The sequence below is a fragment of the Andrena cerasifolii genome, chromosome 8, assembly GCF_050908995.1.
Source record: "Andrena cerasifolii isolate SP2316 chromosome 8, iyAndCera1_principal, whole genome shotgun sequence".
NCBI classification, from domain to species: Eukaryota; Metazoa; Arthropoda; class Insecta; order Hymenoptera; family Andrenidae; genus Andrena; species Andrena cerasifolii.
In genome coordinates, this window is record NC_135125.1 from 8,908,296 (window position 1) to 8,928,119 (window position 19,824).

The following is a 19,824-nucleotide window of genomic DNA, read 5'->3' on the forward strand; positions in this document are numbered from 1 at the left end:
AAGTGTTTCTAAGCCAGAGCCGGCTTGCCTTTGAGATGTGAATCTCGTGTTTGGCGTCTCGTAAGGTAGTCGCGCCGCATCGTCGCGTCCGAATCACGCGGCGAGTGACCAGCAAACGAAATGGCAAGAGTACGGTGCCTGCCATGTGTGGCACGATGCTATATAAACAATACTTGGCGCGAACCCTGATCAGTTGAGTTGCGGCTGCCGTACCTGTCGCAGCACAATACAAATGCTCCGTACCGAGGGGGACTGATAGTGAGAGGAACCGGTTGTCCGTTTTCCGTGATTTTCGTTCATACATTCGCTACCACCGCGTCTCGTTTAACCTTGCGCCCGCGATCGTGCATCTCTCGCATTACGATCCACGACGAAACCGCCAGCCGAATATTTCCCCACTGCCTCAGACTTGGACCGGGCCATGTCGCACGACAATTTGGGATTTACCTCGAGCACGGTGAGTGACATTGGGCCGTGACTTACCCCCTTCCCTATGTTTACCTTTAATGTTTTGACACTTTGAGGCTCCGCGTGCCGTTTGCACGATGTACGGTGCGTGAATTATCTCGGAGAGTTAACTAACATTTCCGTTGACACTTTTAGTTCGGAGGTATTTGAATTTATTTAGTCCACCGTATGTTGTTCGCAATGAAAACGTTGATGGGAAATTCTTCTTTTTTCTAATGGAAGGATTAACCAACCTTCAAAGTTCGAATTCATTCGCAACTAAATCTCTTCTATTTTATTTCCGCTGGATGTGGAATCATCATTCAATTTTCATGAATTGAACTGCTTCATCTTTCGCGTACGGTAGTCGCACAATACACAGCGTACTTCACGCTTGTTTATCCGTTCACCTTTGAGGTTAATTCTTCTTCGAATTTTTCATCTGGGGTATTCGAACTTCGTGCATTAAAGTTTCGTGTCTATGATATCGGTAGCATTAACAGCTCCTTTAAAAGAATATATACAGTCTTACATTCCCTCGCGATAGAACTTCGGAGCTTATATCTCCAAAGCCGTCGAGCACTTCGTGTCCCTAAGGTAATCGACCAGCGATTCAAACATCGATTTGATCGATATGTCGTGGCATCAATCATAACGATAGAGTCGTCTGGTCGCGACTCTCCCGTTGAATTTTCGCGGGAAACAGTGCCGCTCGAAAGCCTCGAAATCGCCGCGGGTTGATCAATCGCGGGAAAGGGAAAGTTCGTGGCCGAGCGAAAAAATTCCCCTCGCTCGAAGGACAATATCGGCCGGATCTGCGCGGCGTCTGACGCGAATAGGGGCAGTGCGCGAGGAATTCCACCAGCAAACGGTTTTACGTGGAAACGAGTTTTTCCTTGCCACGTACAAAATCAGATTAAGTACACCGGCAGTCGTTTTTTCTCGCGGTACCCGCGTCGCTATGCCGTGAAATTCGATAGACAAAAAATCGGATTAATTTTGTCGAACGGTCAGAGAAACTGCGTGTCCTTCGCGATCCTTGTCCGTCTTTTTGCGAGCTCCAGTTTTTGCTGGACCGATTCGTTAGATTCAAAGCACGCAAGCAGGTGAAATTAAGGATTCTTTTTTATCTTACGTGATTGTTGTTCGTGTTCGTTGTTGCGCGGCGAGGATCGTTGTCGGGGCAGTTTATTTTTAGAATTTCTTTTGTCCCTTCTGGTTTTCTGGTAAACTGTGTTTGATCCGGTTTTTATGGTCTATGAGCGGGAAGGAATGTTATCGCCTTTAATCATTCATCTACTCTGAAACATTGATAAGCAACATTACTGCTAATCGGTAAACAGATCGAAGATTGCGGTGTACAGAGCAAGTGGTCGTCGCGTTGTTGTTTGCTCGGAATGATGAAGTAGGATCTGTGTTAGGGATCAATGATCTTTTTTCCGTAAATGCTTTGAGGAACGAGCTCGGTGATCTACAGTAATGATTCACGATTGAAATCCCTTGCTTCCGTTCGTTACAGTTTTGAAATTTCCAGAGTTCTAGAAAATTCCATATTTATGATTTTAGAATTTGATACTACCAAATTTAAGATTTGCAGAATTTAAAATTACCAAACTTAAGGTTTCAGAATTTAAAATTACCAAATTTAAGATTTTAGAATTAAAAATTACCAAATTTAAGGTTCCAGAATTTAAAATTACCGAATTTAAGATTTCAGAATTTAAAACTTCTGAACTCCAGATTTCAGAATTTTAAATTACCAAATTTAAGGTTTAAAAATTTAAAATTATCAAATTTAAGCTTTCAGTATTTGAAATTTCCAAATTTAAGATTTGAGAATTTGAAGTTTCCCAATTTAAGATTTCAGAATTTAAAATTTCTAAACTCAAGATTTCAGAATTTAAAATTACCAAATTTAAGATTTCAGAATTAAAAATTACCAAATTTAAGATTACAGAATTTAAATTTACCAAATGTAGAATTTCTAAATTTAAGATTCCTAAATTCGACAACTCTTATCGTTCAAACCGAAAATCCGCCATCTGGCCTCCAATTGTTATCAAATAGAGACACGAGCTTCCGAATGGTTAAAGAACAGAGCCGACTCATTCGATATCACGTTTTCGCCAAGTGCGCAGGACGGGTTAGGGGATGGTGGTGTTATCCACTGGAACGAACTGTACGATTTTAATCCGAACACTTCAGAACAACGAATGAAACAAAAAGCACGCGTCCCTGGGTGTCGATATTCTCCTTGAAGCGATTCGACGCGTCGAACGCGAAGAGAGGAGCGAATAGAGCAGAGAAGGGTGGAGTGACCTGTTTTCCCAAATCCACCTTGGCATCGACACCATGCATCGTGAAAGAATATTGCCTCCGATACAAATACTATCCACGATATCAGATGTTTGTTGTACCGATTACACAGCCTCATCGCGCCGATTGTCATCCGCGTGCTGCCGTTGTTTTCGAAGATTGCGGCCCTGATGATATCCCTGATAACAATCGAAGTGTGGCGATCGTCGTGGAACTTTTTAGGGAAGTCCTGATAACGGTCAGACTCTCGGAATTTTTTCAATTTCTCGGTTCTCCTGGAAATTTTCGATCGCCCAAAAAATGAAAAGGGACAAAGTCTCTCGCCATTCTGCTCTTTCATCCTCGTTACACATCTCAAGATAACGAGCTCCGAATTGCCGCGATCGAAGCTGGAAATAGACAGGTTGGAATGTCAGCAGGGTTGATCGCACATTTATTAAAACGTTGGTCGTTAACGAAAGAAGTAGTGCCACTATCTGCGAGAACTAAATCTCTGCTAACGATAAAGCGTTGGGAAAAAAATGAACGATTAGTGGATTAAGCCAGGAGATATATGGATTCCCACTGTCTTTTGTGTTGCTTGGTGTACTTAGGGAATTTTGTTTCGCGACGATTGAGGGGAAAAATCAAATATAACGTATCAAAGTGGTATATATTGATATTAAAAATATTGCTAATACTTGGCTAAGTCTTAGTACTAAGCGTCGAAGCGTAATGAAAGTCTGAAAATGCTGCGTACGATTAAGCAAGCTCCGATTGTGGAAATCTACAGGAATCATTTCTTTCACGGCGCGATAGTCAATATTTACAGAAGCGCTGTACTAATCCACGATTACCTGCGTTAAGCCTACACGGGGGAGGGATGTTTGCTCTTTCATATTAGGACCCGTTGTCTCGTTATCGAGATCCTGATAAATCATTATGTCAGAATAATAAAATAACAGCTAGACACGTTTATTTCTGGTCGAATGTTTGGTTAAAAAACGAGGAGCATTAAGTTACAAATCCATGTCGTACGTAACACCGGGGGATTAAGACGTATCTCTGTTGTTGGGTGACAATCCAGTTGAAAATCTTCGTGGAGTGTGCACATCGAAAAAAAGAGGAGACGATTATGAGTACAATCATTATCTATCACCGGTAGTTCGAAAGCTGTTTGCTGTAATATATTTGATTGCGGGAGTGTGATACTGTAGGGATGTTCTACTGGGGACCATTTTACCCCAGAGTACTCTGGAATCCACGGTGAGATTTTACCTGAGACTTTTCTATCGCGAGACAAAAATCTCAGCAACAACTGTAATTAATGGAAATAGTCGTGAGATTTTTGCAAATTGTATCGCGAAATTTGTCTCGTCAGAGGCTAATTTCACGAAATTAATGACAAAATAATTAAAAGTTAATGGAACAATTGTCTCATCGGATCAAAGTCACGATATTTTTGTCTTATCGTGGATTTGCACCTTTAGTTATCGCGAGTGTTCTGTACACGTTTTAATAAATAATAAGCTCGATGTCCTCCGATGAATTGGAACACGAAATTCATGGTCGGCACAGTCAACAATCGACGTTGTAATCGATGCCCTTAATATTTCGATAATCTGCCGTCCCGGTATCAATAAGAGCGGCGAAAGAGGATTCGCTGTACACAGGCCATTATCTCTCGCTGATGAATTTAAGCGTATTGTAATAACATGTTGATTCACCTTAAAGTTACTTCACAAATATCCCGTCAATTTACGTAAACGCGCAATCAATCATCAGTGAAGAAGATCTTTTCATTAATTCAGCGCGCGATTAACAATTTCATCCGCGACGTGGATTTATCGATCTCGGGAATGCCGACGTGCAGCGTTGTTGACTAGATTTAACTAGATTTAAAGTTTAACTAGATTTTGGAACTATGTTTGTTGTTGTTTGTTTTTATTGTTTTCCTGTGTTTCAAGCTTATTTTTGCTTATATTGCCCAACGAACTACAGTCCCATTTTTTTTTGTTCCCCCTCTCTCGTTTGGGTCCCAGCAGCAGCAGCGCACCGGGAGAAAAGCGGTCACCCATCTTTCCCCAGTACACCGCCCGTGATGCTTAACTTCGGTGATCTAACGAGAACCGGGTTTTCCATCACGGCTACGGCCGCTGGTAGATTTTGGATCTATTCAAAGGTGGTATTAATTCACTTATCAAAAGATTTCTTCATCGCATCGTTCGCGACTCCTTCTGGGAATCGCAGGATATTCATAATTGTTTGTAGCGCGATGTACAATCAGATAACCCGATCGCGGTGAAAAAAAAAAACAGCGATGCAATCCAGCGACCAGGAACCGTGAAATAACTTTCTATTTGGTTGGCCAATAACTTTACGTCGGTCTTCCTGAACCACGATATCCCATGATTCGCAAGAAACGCAACGCGCAACGCTAATGCCCTTTTCTCTCGGGCAGCAAGTAAGTCAGCCCGAGTGCGCATAACTTAGAAAGTAACGCGGGACAAATCGTATAAAATCGGAGAATCCCGGAAACACTAGGAAAGCAGAGTTCGATCGGGAAATCTAGCTTCTTCGAAAGGGGAGGGTCGATTTCATTCCCCACTTCGTTCCACGTTTCATTCACCCTTTCTCACGCGCTCGGAATTTTTCGAAACTGCAGGCTTTAGCCGCGGTAGAGGCCGAACGGAAATACACACTTATCGGAAAGTGTTCTACGTTCGTTGCCAGTGAAGAACACGGTACATGTATAGATAAAGGCATGTTTTACATCTAAAGTTCATTTAAACGTCGCTGGTGTTACGTAAAGAACGTGACACGCGAATTGATAAACTGTACTTAAGGCGATTGTCTAAAAGTTCCTGGTAGCAATTCGCACCCCGATCATCTTGCGATAGAAAAACATCGATCGGTATTTAAAGAAAGCGATCCTTCAGGGACCAACGATTTGACGTGAAAATAGGGCTGTTGTTCATTTCGCGAGACTTCCGGTTGGTTGGTGTCATACTCAGCGATTACTTGATGCTAAATTGCTGGATGCCCTCCTCCCGCGTATGTACCTATCTCGCTAATATCATTAAGGCTCTTCTAACGCGTCACTTTTCACGCGACACACTTACGTGTCTCGAAAACGTTATTCGGTTGAACTGCCTTAGGGAAGGTCCCTTCGGGGCCCTTTCGACGCAGCTGACTTTTGGAAGAAATTACAATTAAAATTCTAGTGGGTGTGATTATAATTCCGAGTTGGCTCCAAGAGTGTCAAGTGGTAGTTGTAGATTCTGAGCATCTTTAAGTAGATAGTTCCTTTTCTGGTCTGTGAGGAGACTCAAAAAATTTTTGTTTTTTGAACACGTGCCGCGACACAGCGCCTCGTTCGTCGGGATTAATCCGAATGTTTACTGTATTGCAGAGAGAGAGATTTGTATTTTTATATGAAATGCCACTTTCGATTTCTTTCGTTCGACGAAGAAGATTGTTTGCGAAGCAAAGTAGGCGGAGATTAAAGGCTCAAAGTGTGTTCCTCATTGCGGGATTAGTCGATGTCCTAATCATCGTTCGATTCCAATCGGTCAAGATGCTCGGGCAATGTCAGTAGCGTGATAAAGGTTATTATTGCGTGGGCTTCGATGGCTCAGAGAAAAACAATAGAAGCTTAAATCGTCAAGCGCGCCGGCTTGCAAAGAATTGCAGCAATTATTTTCTGTCAATGTCGAAGGAAGACCGATGGAGTTTTAATTAAACGCTAATAAGTCACTGGGCGCAGTTCAGCGCGGAATTATTCATCGAGTGATTTCTAAACGAGAATGGTAACAATACTGGAGCATCGCTTCGCAGACAAGCTTCTTTGGTAACTTACCGCGCGCGAATATTCCTAATTTCATTACCGATACGCGAGAATTGGAAATTGAAAAGTAGTTCACTGTACACGCGTTTGCAATTAGTAATAGCTTAGTTCGTGGATGAGTGATTAACAGATCTCAATAACAGCGGTGTGACATTGAGAATTGTTAATGACTGGCACGTAATCGCGAATTAAATTACATATTGCGTTGAAATAAGGACGCGACATTGTTCGTGCGTGATACAGTTGTAGAATAATATGCGCATGAATTAACAATTCTTCCCGGGCTTCAACGATTTACCGCGCTCATGCAGTTGAGTTTGCAGGCTGATTTATCCCGTTCATAATTCCTTCGTGGCGTTCCTCCCATCGGCATCATCGTTGATAAATCACAGCGATTAATTTATACTAACTTGATCCTCGAGATTTCAATTAAAGCTTAGTACTTTCAAAGGTGTTTAACAGAATTACAATAAAAGAAGCATAAATAAAAGAAAAGCTGCCACAAAAATAAAATAGGAATAGTGCCGTGAGGCTACTTCAAAGAAGATCGGTAAAAGAACGATTAAGAAATAAAAGAATCCTGACAGAGATGTGCCGCCCGTCGAATCAGTAGATCCAAGCATCCCTGGTCAGCCAGGCGGATCTATCTTCGCATCTCCAGTGATGCGACAGTAGCTTTCGTCTGGCACGCCAGCCAGGGAACATCCGCACGTTGCAAAACACTTGTCGATTGTTAAATATTCTCAGCGAGAACACAAAATGAATATCCTTCACAATCCTCCATAACATTATTCTCTATCCCTCTAGCATTAGCACACCTTAATCAAAGTTCTCCTTTGCATATCTTCTTGCATTGCCGATCCATTGACTCATCCCCTTTATCATAATATTTAGCAGAATCTCTGACGAATCTCTGACGAATCTCGGCACGTGTGTGCACGGAAGTCACCACCTCCGGCGTCACCACTTTTATCACGCATTAACGAGATCCGAACGCCCGATAACCCGCGTTAAAATCTCGATAACAGGCGTTTACGACGCCCGTCAATCGATCGGTGTAAACGGAAAATCCCATTAGAGATTCTACCGGTGAAGCAGATGCCAGCGGAGAGACATTTATTCGCGCGTATGAGCTCATTCAGCGGCGGATCTTTCATAATACTTTCGTAGGTCCGATTATGCTTGTACGCGGTGTGGCGTAACGACCGCGTTACAATCGAACAAGCGAAATCATCGATTCACTCCCGAGGCCCCAGTTGCAACGTTAGAACGAAACGTTTAAGGGTGCATCCTCTCGATGGGCGTTGCAACGTCATTCGCATTCGTCATTTTTTGCACAAAATCATTATCATCCTTTTGAAGCCTCTCGTTGGTCTTTGCAATATAATAATAATAATAAATCGTCTTTATTCTTTGGAAAATAATATATAATAATAAAATAATATCTTCTGGTATTTGTCACAACGCGTTGAATTACTCTGGAATGATTGTACAGATATTTCAAGTGACACTTAAAAAGACTCAATTTTTCGGGAATTAAAAAAGGAATTTTGTAAGTAAATAGTCCCGATCCACTTCAAATTTATCAGGCATACTCTGTAGACGCTACTTTATCAATCGAACTAGATTTTTACAAATATTAGCAACGTTGAATTACTAGGGTCAACAACGCCACAATTTTTTATTGCTGAAACTGGTGAAATCTTTTTAAGCCTACAGATTACCAATCTTTCTGAATTTTGTGTTTGAGATAACAATTGCTGATATCAGGTCTGGCATCCGGAAGGATATTTTTCAAGGCCTCTCTTCACGATCCTCCTACTCCGCAATAAATGGATGTTTTTACTTACAATTTTTTTGTCGATAGAGTCTTAAAAGGTGATAGAATTAAGCTACAAATGTGCAGTACTTGCTTCCTTTTTTAATTCCCCAAAAAGTTTTTTCAAAACCGCCGCACCAGGAAGATCCCTTAAAGCGATCTTTGGGGCCATTATTCGCCCGCTAATTCTGTGCCTCCGAAACGATAGCTGTTTCTTAGAAACGACAGCTGTTTTCACTTCGCGCGCGACTTTGCAGCGCGCCCGTTATCACCGAAACCGAAACACTCCGGGGAGTTTGGAATACAAAGTCCCCCGAGGTTCCAGTTTCCATGAAACGCGATGCGTCGATGTCAGGAAATTCAGTACCGCCGAAAGCGGGCTCGGTTAAGCGGAATTTGATACGCCAGTCGCGAAATTATGCGGATCGGTGCGAATTTGTCACGTAGTACACAAAGGCGCGAGCACGTGTGGCGGTATCTCGAGGGAATCGAGTTTGCTGTGTACACACTCGCCTCGCCCCGACTATCATTCACCTATCGCCGCGAATTACCGGCAACAAAAGCGGCACCGATCGTACTTAGATCCCTGTTACGTCCGAGAGGTGCCCGTTGATTTCCATGGACGCCGAGCGTGCAATCGTTGCCGGCCGAGGGAAAATTAATCACCCGCCGTGACAGCGCATGAATTTCACACGTCCGATTGTTTGGAATGCCGGGGGAATCGTACGATCGAAGGTTGAATCGATGAGAGGAGGAAAACGATGGACACGAGCTTGTCGGAGCATGAATACGATTAGGATGTCGAATAAGAGGTCGAGCGGCCAGGCGAAATATAGAATCACTTAAAGTAAAACCTGAATTAATGAACAGAGCCGCCCTTAGAGATTGCGGGGCCCGTGGCAAAAGTCGATGTTTTTGTAGACATTTAATAGAAAGCAGATAAACTTGCGTCTCTACTTCATGCGTCACTTAGGCTTGACGAAAATCTATTCTAGAAAAATTGATACCTTGACAATTATAGTTAAGGGGTGGTTTCGGTCTAGAGCCCCCAACAATAGGTGATCTTTAGGAATTAATTAAAGGAAAACTGCTGTATATAATTTAATAGGACTAGTTGCATTGTATTAAGGATGTATTAAATTATAGAAATATATTTTTTTGTTTGATAATTAATCATTACAGACGGCACTGGGGAGTCGTTAAAGTCAAGGCGTCAAAAAATTGATCAAAATTGGTGGGACCTGTATCCCCAAAAGTTATTATCCGATTCGACTGAAACTTTTTTTATTTTGAAGAATATACTTCTGGCTAGGGGGGAAACCTGAAAAAGAAATGCAAAAATGACATTTTTTAAGAAAATAACCACACTTGAAGTTTGAAATCACTTTTTCCCTATAATTTTCGTCCTTCTAACGCCTTTAAAAATTATAAATTTACAATTTTTGTATTTTTTGCTGGTTTTCCTCCTAGCCAGAACTATATTCTTCAAAATAAAAAAAGTTTCAGTCGAATCGGATAATAACTTTGGGAGATACAGGTCCCACCGTTTTGAGAACACTGTTTCGAGAAAAACGCATTTAAAGTTTTACGTGCGTGCCGAGTGGCCGATTTTACGAATTTCAACAAATCCTTTTAAACACGTATTCCTAAAAGGTCGAACATTCGAAAAATGAAATAAAAAAATCTACTTTTAGACCGGAACCTCCCCTTAAGTCATTTAATTTTTACAAAATGAAGTCCCTAAGTGCGGGCCCCTCCCTAAGCTCGGGGCCCTTGCCTCGTCTGCCCGGTGCTAAGGGCGGCTCTGTTAATGAATCGACGATTACCACACGCAGAGATCGCGACTCACAGAACGTTTCTCCCCAGGACGGTCTGGACGCTAGGAGATGGGCCAGCACGGCGAACAAGAGTCAGAATGGGTAAGATATTTGTAGGGCCAGGGAGTTGGTGGGATTTTCTGAAGGTTTGTTGCAATAATTGTTATAAATCCTAGGTACGAGCCAGGGCGAAATCGCACCAGCGTCTACGTTATGGAGATGGAGGACAAGAAGAAGAGTGTGCAGGAGTGCGAGGACGATTACGATCCGTACGATCACCGAACGGTCGAGCATCCAACGACGTGAGTTTCCATTCGTCCGAGGTTCGATTTCTTTGCTTCGCTTCCCTCCTGTGTTCTTTTCCTTCTTTAACTCACGTTCCGTGGGAAGAGGCGACTCCGTGGAAAAATGTGAACAGATATATTTGATCGCTTAACGGAATCACCAGCATTTGCATAATGCCGAGCGCCGTACGCATGCGAGGCAACGTGTCGCTCATTCCGACCGCGTTTCTCTAGATACAAATTACAGGGTAATTTGTTGCGGCGATTAGTCACGAAGCGGAAGAATAAGATTGTCCTCCGAGAAACTGCTCCGAAATGTCGGCCGGAGAAACGTAAAACGAGCTGCCCGCGTTATTCTCGCGGAACGGACTGTTGCTCCTTGGCGAATCGTGGCAGCTGATCGAGTGAAATTTGTTGCAATGTTAAGTAATTCGGTGGTTAACGTTTCGGATTAATTAAGTCCCTAAGAGATTGTCATTTTGCTTCGCTGTTGCCTGAAGCGTGAGATTTTAGAATGGGGACACGAATTTCAATGATTCGTGGCTCGGTGCGCCGAGGATATTTGGTAACGAATAATAAAACCGAACGGAGGCGATTCTACGCGATAAAATAGGCAGAAAATGTGGAGTGACTTTTTATTGTAACTGGTTTCGTTTTGGAGAAAATCGAATTCGAAGACGCGGCGCGTGCGCACGTGCCGGGGCCTCGAGTGCGCGCATAAATTTCGCAGGCGATTCTCTCGGAAACGAAAGCAGTTGTGAGGAAACTTTACTCTACATTTTTTGTTCGTTTTGTTGTGCTGAATCAAACTGTTATGAATTAAACTGAGTGTGCAATCTGAATTCTGATTACAGGAGCATCGAAACGCTGCTCCACTTACTGAAGGGTAGCTTAGGCACCGGAATCCTGGCGATGCCGAAAGCCTTCTACCATTCTGGCTACGCCATTGGCATAGTGGCGACGATCGTCATAGGCCTGCTTTGTACATACTGCATTCGAATCCTCGTCACCTCGCAGTACGAGCTTTGCAAGCGGAAGAAAGTGCCATCGTTAACTTACCCCGCGACCGCGGAAGCTGCGCTGCAAGAGGGTCCGGAACCTTTCAGGTGTTGCGCGAAAGCATCAGCGTGAGTAGCGAATAACGGAACTGAAATGCTGGTAGTCGAGATCAGGGCCTAGCACTTCCGCTGCTGTGGGAAAAAAATGATCTTTGCCGCCCTTTACATTTAATTATAAATAATCATTTTAAAATATAATTTTTGGCAGTGAGTGAAATTTTTTGTACGTATTTGTTGAATAACAAAAGTCTTTTGTTTTATACAAAATTTAGTAATAATTATTTAAAAGCAATTTATAAGTTTGATACGAAATTCAAACATGTATTACCTACTTTTTTACACTTTTATAAAAAGTTTGACTTTTTTTATTAGTTTCTATTGATTTTAAAGGGTCATTATACTTTGATCCGCCGAAAAATAAAGCTATTTGTAAAGATTTTTTCTCAGCAAATACAACATATAATGAAATAAATCTTTTGGGTATTTATTAAGCTACTCTGATATCATAGAAAAAAATTTTAGTTTGTTTTAATTTTTTTTTACAGCGTCAATATGGCACCTAAAAAAGAGGTATGTTCATGACGTAGGTAATTTCCCGGCTCAGGCTTATCCGAAACAAGAAATTTCAAAAAATTCTTAATCTGTATGTGTGTCGCTTTTACCTCTTTTTTAGGTGCCATATTGACGCTGTAAAAAAAAAATTAAACAAATTGCAAAAATTCTTTTTAATTTTTTTTTGTATAATATAAGAGTAGCTTAATAAACACCAAAAAGATTTATTTCATTATACGTTGCATTTACCCAGCAAAATATCTTGAAAATTAGTTTAATTTTTCGGCGGTTCAAAGTAGAATGACCCCTTAATTTTTTCTTTCCACCAATTTCGCCGCTTTGGGCAGTTGCCCTGCTTTGCGCCCCTTTAGATCGAGCCCTGGTCGAGATGTGTCACTTATCGAAGTGTACCTATTAATATGTTAAAACTATGAAACACTGAGCAGGAATTTCAGCGTTCGAAATCCTTTGTTCGCAGGCACATAATAAACCTGTTCCTCATGGTGTATCAGTTGGGGAGCTGCTGCGTGTACACTGTATTCATCAGCACGAATTTGCAAAAGGTCAGTGTCCACGGTCTGCTTAATTATTCCCTTCCATTTGAAATACTAGTTCCTACGTCAAAGTCCCTCGAATAATCAGCGATCTACCATCGATCGAAATTAATGAAATCACGTGTCAATATAAAATTCATCAGCGTCCCACGGAGCGAAGATCTCGCGGTCAACGTCCACTGCCTCGATGGTCCTTTTTTCGTCTGTGACTTCCTCCTGCCTTTCCAGCGTTCGACACTGGTGACCCAGAGACTTCGCCTCGGCTAGCCTTATAATACCAGCGCGCGTTAAATCCAGCTTTTACCGTGGAGAATCTCGCCGGAGCCAGTGGAGAAGTGCGGAGACCGCGTGGGCAGTGGAAAAAGGAGCATTTAGGTCAGGGAAACACAGCGCGACGAATGAACGATTAGACAACCAGCGGGTAATGAGCGCCGCGCTCTCGCGAGTCAAGGTGGTAATGCGCGGTGCGCGGGCAGGTTCGTTGACACTTCGCGGTACGGGGGAGGACGAGCGGACCGTTTAAAGGACGTGCTTACGAGGACAAGCGGCATTTCGGACGTTGTCCTCAGGAAGTCTCCTCTTTCACCAGGCATCTCGCTCCGCGATGAATGCTAACAACGGCCGTGAGCTGGCCGGCAGCTACTTCCGCAAGATTTGCTCTTGGTTCGAGCGTCGCAGTCTCCTCCAATGGGGAGCGAGAAAGGCGGCTTCACCTTCGTGAAAACTTAGCGCGGATAGAGTAGCCTGGCTGCCAAGGAAAAATAGGCTTTCTGCGGGACATGTGGATGTATGACGAGGTACTTGACGATTCAATACAGCGTTCGGGGAAGCCGTACAAAGATCCGCCGATAAGGGAATCGGAAGGACTACGAGCTGTCATAAATCTTGGGGAAAGGTCGCTTCTAGTTCGGCTCGACTCGATCCTGTTTCAATGCAGAGGGTCAGTTAGTCGAATGCATTCCCCTCACGTACGGAACCAAGCGAACGTTCAAATCGCTTCGTTTGTTAGCAAGAGATTCGTTCGGAGAATAATCGCTCGCGAATTAAGCGGCCTATGCGCGAAAATTGTAAATAGGTCTGCGGGTAATGCCTCAGCGAATTGTGTGACGTTATCGTGGTGGTGATTCTGGGTTCCCCTAGATTGCATTAGCAGATGTCCTTAATTCGGTTCGCCACTCGTTATGCAGCGATAATTCTTGCGCAACCGATGGGTCGGCCGGGGAATTATTATGCCCGAAGAAAATTCCTGCTGCCTCGCGGCCCGTTTGGAAACTGGACGAAGAGGACCGTGTTGGTTCGGCCAAGGAGCGGAACGCGTTGCGTACTACGTAATGTAATGGATAGTTAGAGGCGTTACGACACACGCGCCGCGCGATTACGGCAAGTGGCTAGAACGTGGATGCCACGAGGCCCGCGAAAACCTGAATCCCGGGTGCGTGAAAGAGCGCATTAATCTTGCGGAGAAGGCGCGACTTTTACGGGGAAAGGACCGTGACCTATAGGCCGAACAATGTGGCCTGATCTATCGGCAACCCGTCGCGCTTTGGAGCGTTTAGAAGCTGGCGGACACCTGTTGCGCGGACGGCCGCGTAACGGGGGAAAGTGGACGGGTTCGCTTCGCGGGCTTTTATTTAATTCTCTGGAAGGATTATGGGGTAGGTGGAAAATTGCACGTCCGCCCACGAATCATAACAGAAACTCGTAAAGGAAAGATATAATTCGCGGTAACACGCCGCAGTGAGTGTTGAAATTACACTTTGCGGTAATGTAGCAGTGAGATGTCCAATTTGATAAATTACACGGTCTCGAGCCTCTCGGGCGGTCCGGGTGTCAATTAGGTTTGCGTCTCTGTCATTATCGATGGGAAAATAGATACGCGAAACATCTCTGCGGCGAAAAGGTATTTCCGAGCGGATTGGCGTCGATACACTGTGATATTTCGATCTGTTGCGCAACGCCGTGCACGCCGAGCGATTAGAATCGGCTCGATCTGGCTGTGACAGGAACCGCGGTGCAGTTTCCTGTTGGAGGTAAAAAGTCACGGGTGTTCAAGAACGCCTCTAACGACGGCGCGCGTTCATTCGAGGCGCGGACCGGTTTCGCGTTGCTCCGTGATAGAGGAAACTCGGACTCGATTGTTCGTTTGCGTGAGAAGCTTTTAATTGATTAATTGGACGAAGACTGAGCGAGGATATTAATGTACACGGTCGCGTTTCCTCGGCGGAGCTGTCCTTGTGGTCTGATTATGGTGTTCTGCCGTCTCGGTCGCGCATCCTGAGTCGATGCGAGAATTAGAATCGAGAGAACGGTCTATCGCGGTCGCGGAGCTAGGATAAAAAAGGTGGTAGACCGAAAATGGAACGCCTCAAGGCGGTCGGGAATGGTAGACGCGGCAATTCGATCCAGCGCATCGGTTTCTTTTTCTGGCTGTCTTGTAGCTACGGCGCAGATCGCCGATGTCGATAGCCTAACACAGTTTCTCACGGATAGAAGCGTTATTTATGATGGCGAATCTTCTTACATCCTCATCTCGTAATTACGTTCACATAATACTGCCTATTACTACGTTTAGTATCTCAATAGCGTGATAATTAATAAAGTAACGACACGAGCGAAACAGCCTTAAGCAAGGAATCAGTCATATGTGGCTCTGCGCAGCACAGGATTTATCATAATTATCGCGGAATGCGGTACCGTATAATCTGTAGCGTTACGTAAGATTCATCAATATTCTTAAGTAGTACCTACAGCAAACGTATTAGCACGTTTATCGTAATTAATACTACGCATATTAGTACGACGTAGTAGTACGTCGGACGAGTTATTACGTCGGACGAGTTATTACGTCGGACGAGTTTATACGTCGGACGAGTTTATACGTCGGACGAGTTTATACGTCGGACGAGTTATTACGTCGGACGAGTTATTACGTCGGACGAGTTATTACGTCGGACGAGTTTATACGTCGGACGAGTTAGGCGACGCCTGCTTACGCGACAGCAAGCAGCGCGTAGCACAAGGTTCGCTGTAAACGTACTGTTACATGAACACTGCTAATGCGTGCCGCGCGATACACCGCTATTCAATCGACGGCGCTTGATCAGCAGAAATTCAATAGAATTGCCCTCAACAAAACGCATTACGTGATCCGCGATTTCATACTCGATTAACGAAACCGTAGTATTACGCACGATAGCGCGGCAGCACAAGCCGATCGACGCGCGCGCGTTTAAATATATCCTCGACGCGAGTCGTTAAGTAGTTTTCCGCGCGCGTTTCGCGATACACGCCCTTCGCCGCAGGAAAGCGAATCGGATGCCGGGGCAGAATAATTATTACGTAAAGTGCGCTGCTTAGCCGTCGATTTACGCAACGGCCGGCAACCCGTGCTCCCCGTGGCCGCTCGCGAAGCCAAAGGAACTCTTTCTTCCCTGCGGAACAGAGAGAAATTCGACTCGCACGCCACGGAGATTGCAGGTGCAGCAAAAATGCCTGCCGCCTCGGTTGCGTCACTGTTACGCAAGACGAAGGCTAAATGCAATGAACGTAAACGCTGTGTGTTAAAACATGTCTCGGCTCATTTCCGGCTGTCCTTGAATTCGGGAGCGCAACCGCGCCGATATCGATGATCTCCGCGACCGATAGAGATCGGCTGGCTATTGTTAACGCGCCGGACAATGCGGAATAACACCAATTACGGTAAACATACAGCGCGATGCCTGATAACGTTAGATCGGCGATAATTGATACTGCGCGCTCCGGGGAAGTAGAAAGTGAATTGTCGCGATTGTTTCTCAAGATTTCAATGCTCGTTCGCCACTGTTTGTACAATGGAAGGATCGCATAGGATCGGTCCTGAGAATATGTCGCATAATTTCATTAACACCGCGTGTAACAGGTGTCGTTGCTTGATTCCAGGCTCTGGAGTCATATATTCCGAACATCGATCTCAGGCTGTACATGCTGGCGGTCCTGTTGCCCCTTATCCTCGTCAATTGGATCAGGAACCTGAAATTCTTGACGCCCTGCTCGACGATCGCGAACTGCATCACGTTCGCCAGTTTTGGCATCATACTGTACTATATCTTCAGGGAGCCCTTGACCTTCGAGAACCGCGAGCTGATTGGGAACGTCCAGGACTTCCCGCTGTACTTCGGCACTGTGCTCTTCGCTCTCGAGGCTATTGGCGTGGTAAGGGTCCATTTGAAGTTTAACGAACTAATTAGCATCCTAGTCCTTGGCATCCTACTATCTTGGGACCATAGTCACGCCAGTCTTGCTTATCTTTTGGTACCTCGCACTCTTACACCTTCCGAGGTGCCGGTCGCGAAAACGGTTATGGGCAATTAAGAAATCCTTGATGATTGATGCCAGATCATGCCACTGGAGAACGAAATGAAGAAACCGAAGACGTTCATCAAATCTTTCGGAGTGCTGAACATAGGAATGGGCACGATTGTCGTTCTCTACACGGCGATAGGATTTTTCGGCTACATCCGTTACGGCAGCGACATCGAGGGCAGCATCACGTTGAGCTTGACCGAGCCGATGGTGCTGGCAAAGACCGTGCAGATCCTACTAGCCGTGGCGATCTTCTTCACCCACCCCATCCAATGCTACGTGGCCATCGACATAGCCTGGAACGAGTACATCGCCCCGAATCTCGAGAAGAACTCGCACAAAGTTCTCTGGGAGTACGTCGTGAGGACCTCCCTCGTCCTTCTTACATGTGAGTGAACGCCCCATTGTCCTTCGACGAGTACGCGTGACGTCAGCGCGCGAAATGCTCGATGTTGATAGCCTTGTGGCTCGTTCGCTCTGACGTCGAACGGCACTCGTGCCTGACAGGACTAAAGGAAAGCCTCTCTCACCGCAATGTGTAACGCAATCCCTTAATAAACTGCAATTCCTCATTCGCGTGATATCGCCAAGTTTCTTAGAAGGGATGATACCCTAGCACTCCGATCTTTTTGTAACTGTGCAGGTATGTAGAGGACCTCGGTAGAAATATCGGGCAATTTTTCGTTTCTACCCTTTTTCCCAAAGTGTGTATACTTTGTGGATTTTTTTACAAGTCAACGGCTTGATGAAGATTTTCCGTTTTTGTATTATGTTTGCACAGTATTATGAACTACTTAAAAAAAAAGTTTCAGTTAAAAAACTATTGTTTTTCGGAAGTTAGGGATACATATCCGAAACTCTCTCGATTTTAGACGGCTACACGGTGGCCCTGAAACAAGCTGTGTGTCGTGTCTGAAATGAAAATCAGTAAGATTTGTTTATAAAATATGATAATAGCTATCGATCTACGGCGCCGATTTTGAACAATTTGAAAAATAAGGAAATGGGGGGATCAAAGGATAAAGTTAGATTTTTCTAAGAGAAAAGTCCACGCTGTTTCTTTATAAATAATAAACGGGGAATCGGAATAAAAAAAGGCGCCGTAGATCGATGCGGAATCTTATTACGATTCTGCATGCAAAATTGGAAGTGAATTGATTGAATGTAGCGCGAGGTTTTAGGACCACGGCTGCACCGCCTCGTGCTACTTGGGTTGTATCACTCAAATGGTAATAACTTCGTAAATTTTCCTAATTTTTACATCGGACTTGTTTTATAATATTTCTAAAACATCAATCTATGCAAATATGTGAACAAAAATCAGATTTTTAACACTGTCACACAATTATACCCCCTTAAAGATTAATGTCTGATTCCCTATTTTCTAATATAGCTTCAAAACTGTAGTAGCTATAAAAAAATTATTCCAATGAAAACTTAACGGTTTGTTATGCTCTATTAAACGGTGTAATCAAATTGTTTAAAATTTGTAACTTAAACAGGAAAATGTCCCCCGCCACAAATTTTAAACAACTCCCAGACCATTCAATTTATATCTACTATAGTTTTCAAGATACACTAGAAAATAGGAAATCACACGGAAGATTGATTTCCTATTGTCCGACACTTCTATTGAGGTCTTCTGCAATTCTGCACAGTTTAAAAAAAAACATTTCTCTTACCTTTCAGTCCTGCTGGCGATAGCGATCCCCAAGTTGGACCTTTTCATCTCCCTATTCGGCGCTCTGTGCCTGTCCGGCCTGGGGCTGGCGTTCCCCGCCATCATCCAGACCTGCACGCTCTGGAAGGTCTCTAACCGCACGGAGAAGTTCGTCATAGTGGCTAAGAACATGTCCCTGGTGCTTTTTGGTCTTCTGGGCCTGGTGGTGGGCACGTACACGAGCCTGCGCGACATCATCAACAGCTTCTCGCCGAGCCAGATCTCCCAAGGGTGATGAGGAGAGTGCGCGAACGAGTGGCACGACAGGAAGCAGAGAGGAAGAGGACGAAGGACGGAGGGGCGCGTTGCTCTCGGCGAGAAGCGAGCAGCGGGTGGCAATGTGATACGTAGCGAAGTTTGGTCGCCAAAAAACACAAGTACCTAGCGATTCAGCGGCGACTGGATCGAGCCAGACGAGGATCCTTCTTCTATCGGAGGTGTATTTTATAAATACGCCTCGCGGTCATGTGATACGAGACACGTTGAACGGTCTCGACAAAAGGGGAGAACGGAGACGGGCGGCGCGCCAGCGTGTCGCGCCCCGGCGTACGTACGGTCAGCTGCAGTTCCAATCGGGATTAATTTTCATCCACCGACGTGAAAACTGTTTTTATCCGTTCGTCATTAGCCGCGCCTCGTGCCGCGGGCGAAAGTATTCACCTCGACGGACGCGCCTGCGAGTTTCGCGTATTCTAAGCGGTCGAGAGTCATCGTGAGTTCTGTTTACGGAGCACGGCAGCGCTTCAGGTCGATCGAGAGTAGAACCGCGGCTCGAGCGCGCTTCAAATGTTCGTCCGCTATGCTCGTCCAAGTTTAGGACTGTTAGTGAACAAAAAGCGACATGCGTTTTACGCGAAGACGATACCGAATCATCTCGTTCTTCGTACGAGTCTTTTCATTTGTCCACGGTAAGCTTTCTTTCCTGGCCGTGGATAAACGTCAATACTCGCAATAGTATCATGAGAAATACATAGCACCAACACCATTATGTTTATTTTAAAAATAAAACGATCTGTTCAATGTTTTATATAGATACAGTGTTTTAATATTAATGGTATTACAAAATACCCATCTTTTCCAGAGAAACAAA

The 19,824-nt window shown here is 44.4% G+C and overlaps 1 protein-coding gene across 1 annotated transcript; it reads left to right on the forward strand.

Moving 5' to 3' along the window:
• The first annotated feature begins 59 nt into the window (after nt 1–59).
• Nucleotides 60–19,765, forward strand: LOC143372735 (proton-coupled amino acid transporter-like protein acs). Its single transcript, XM_076819257.1, has 8 exons — nt 60–457; nt 10,275–10,327; nt 10,402–10,527; nt 11,364–11,636; nt 12,598–12,682; nt 16,592–16,864; nt 17,048–17,402; nt 18,704–19,765. The coding sequence occupies exons 1-8, from the start codon at nt 422–424 to the stop codon at nt 18,967–18,969; spliced, it is 1,467 nt and encodes a 488-aa protein (XP_076675372.1). The 5' UTR covers nt 60–421; the 3' UTR covers nt 18,970–19,765.
• The last annotated feature ends 59 nt before the right edge of the window (nt 19,766–19,824 follow it).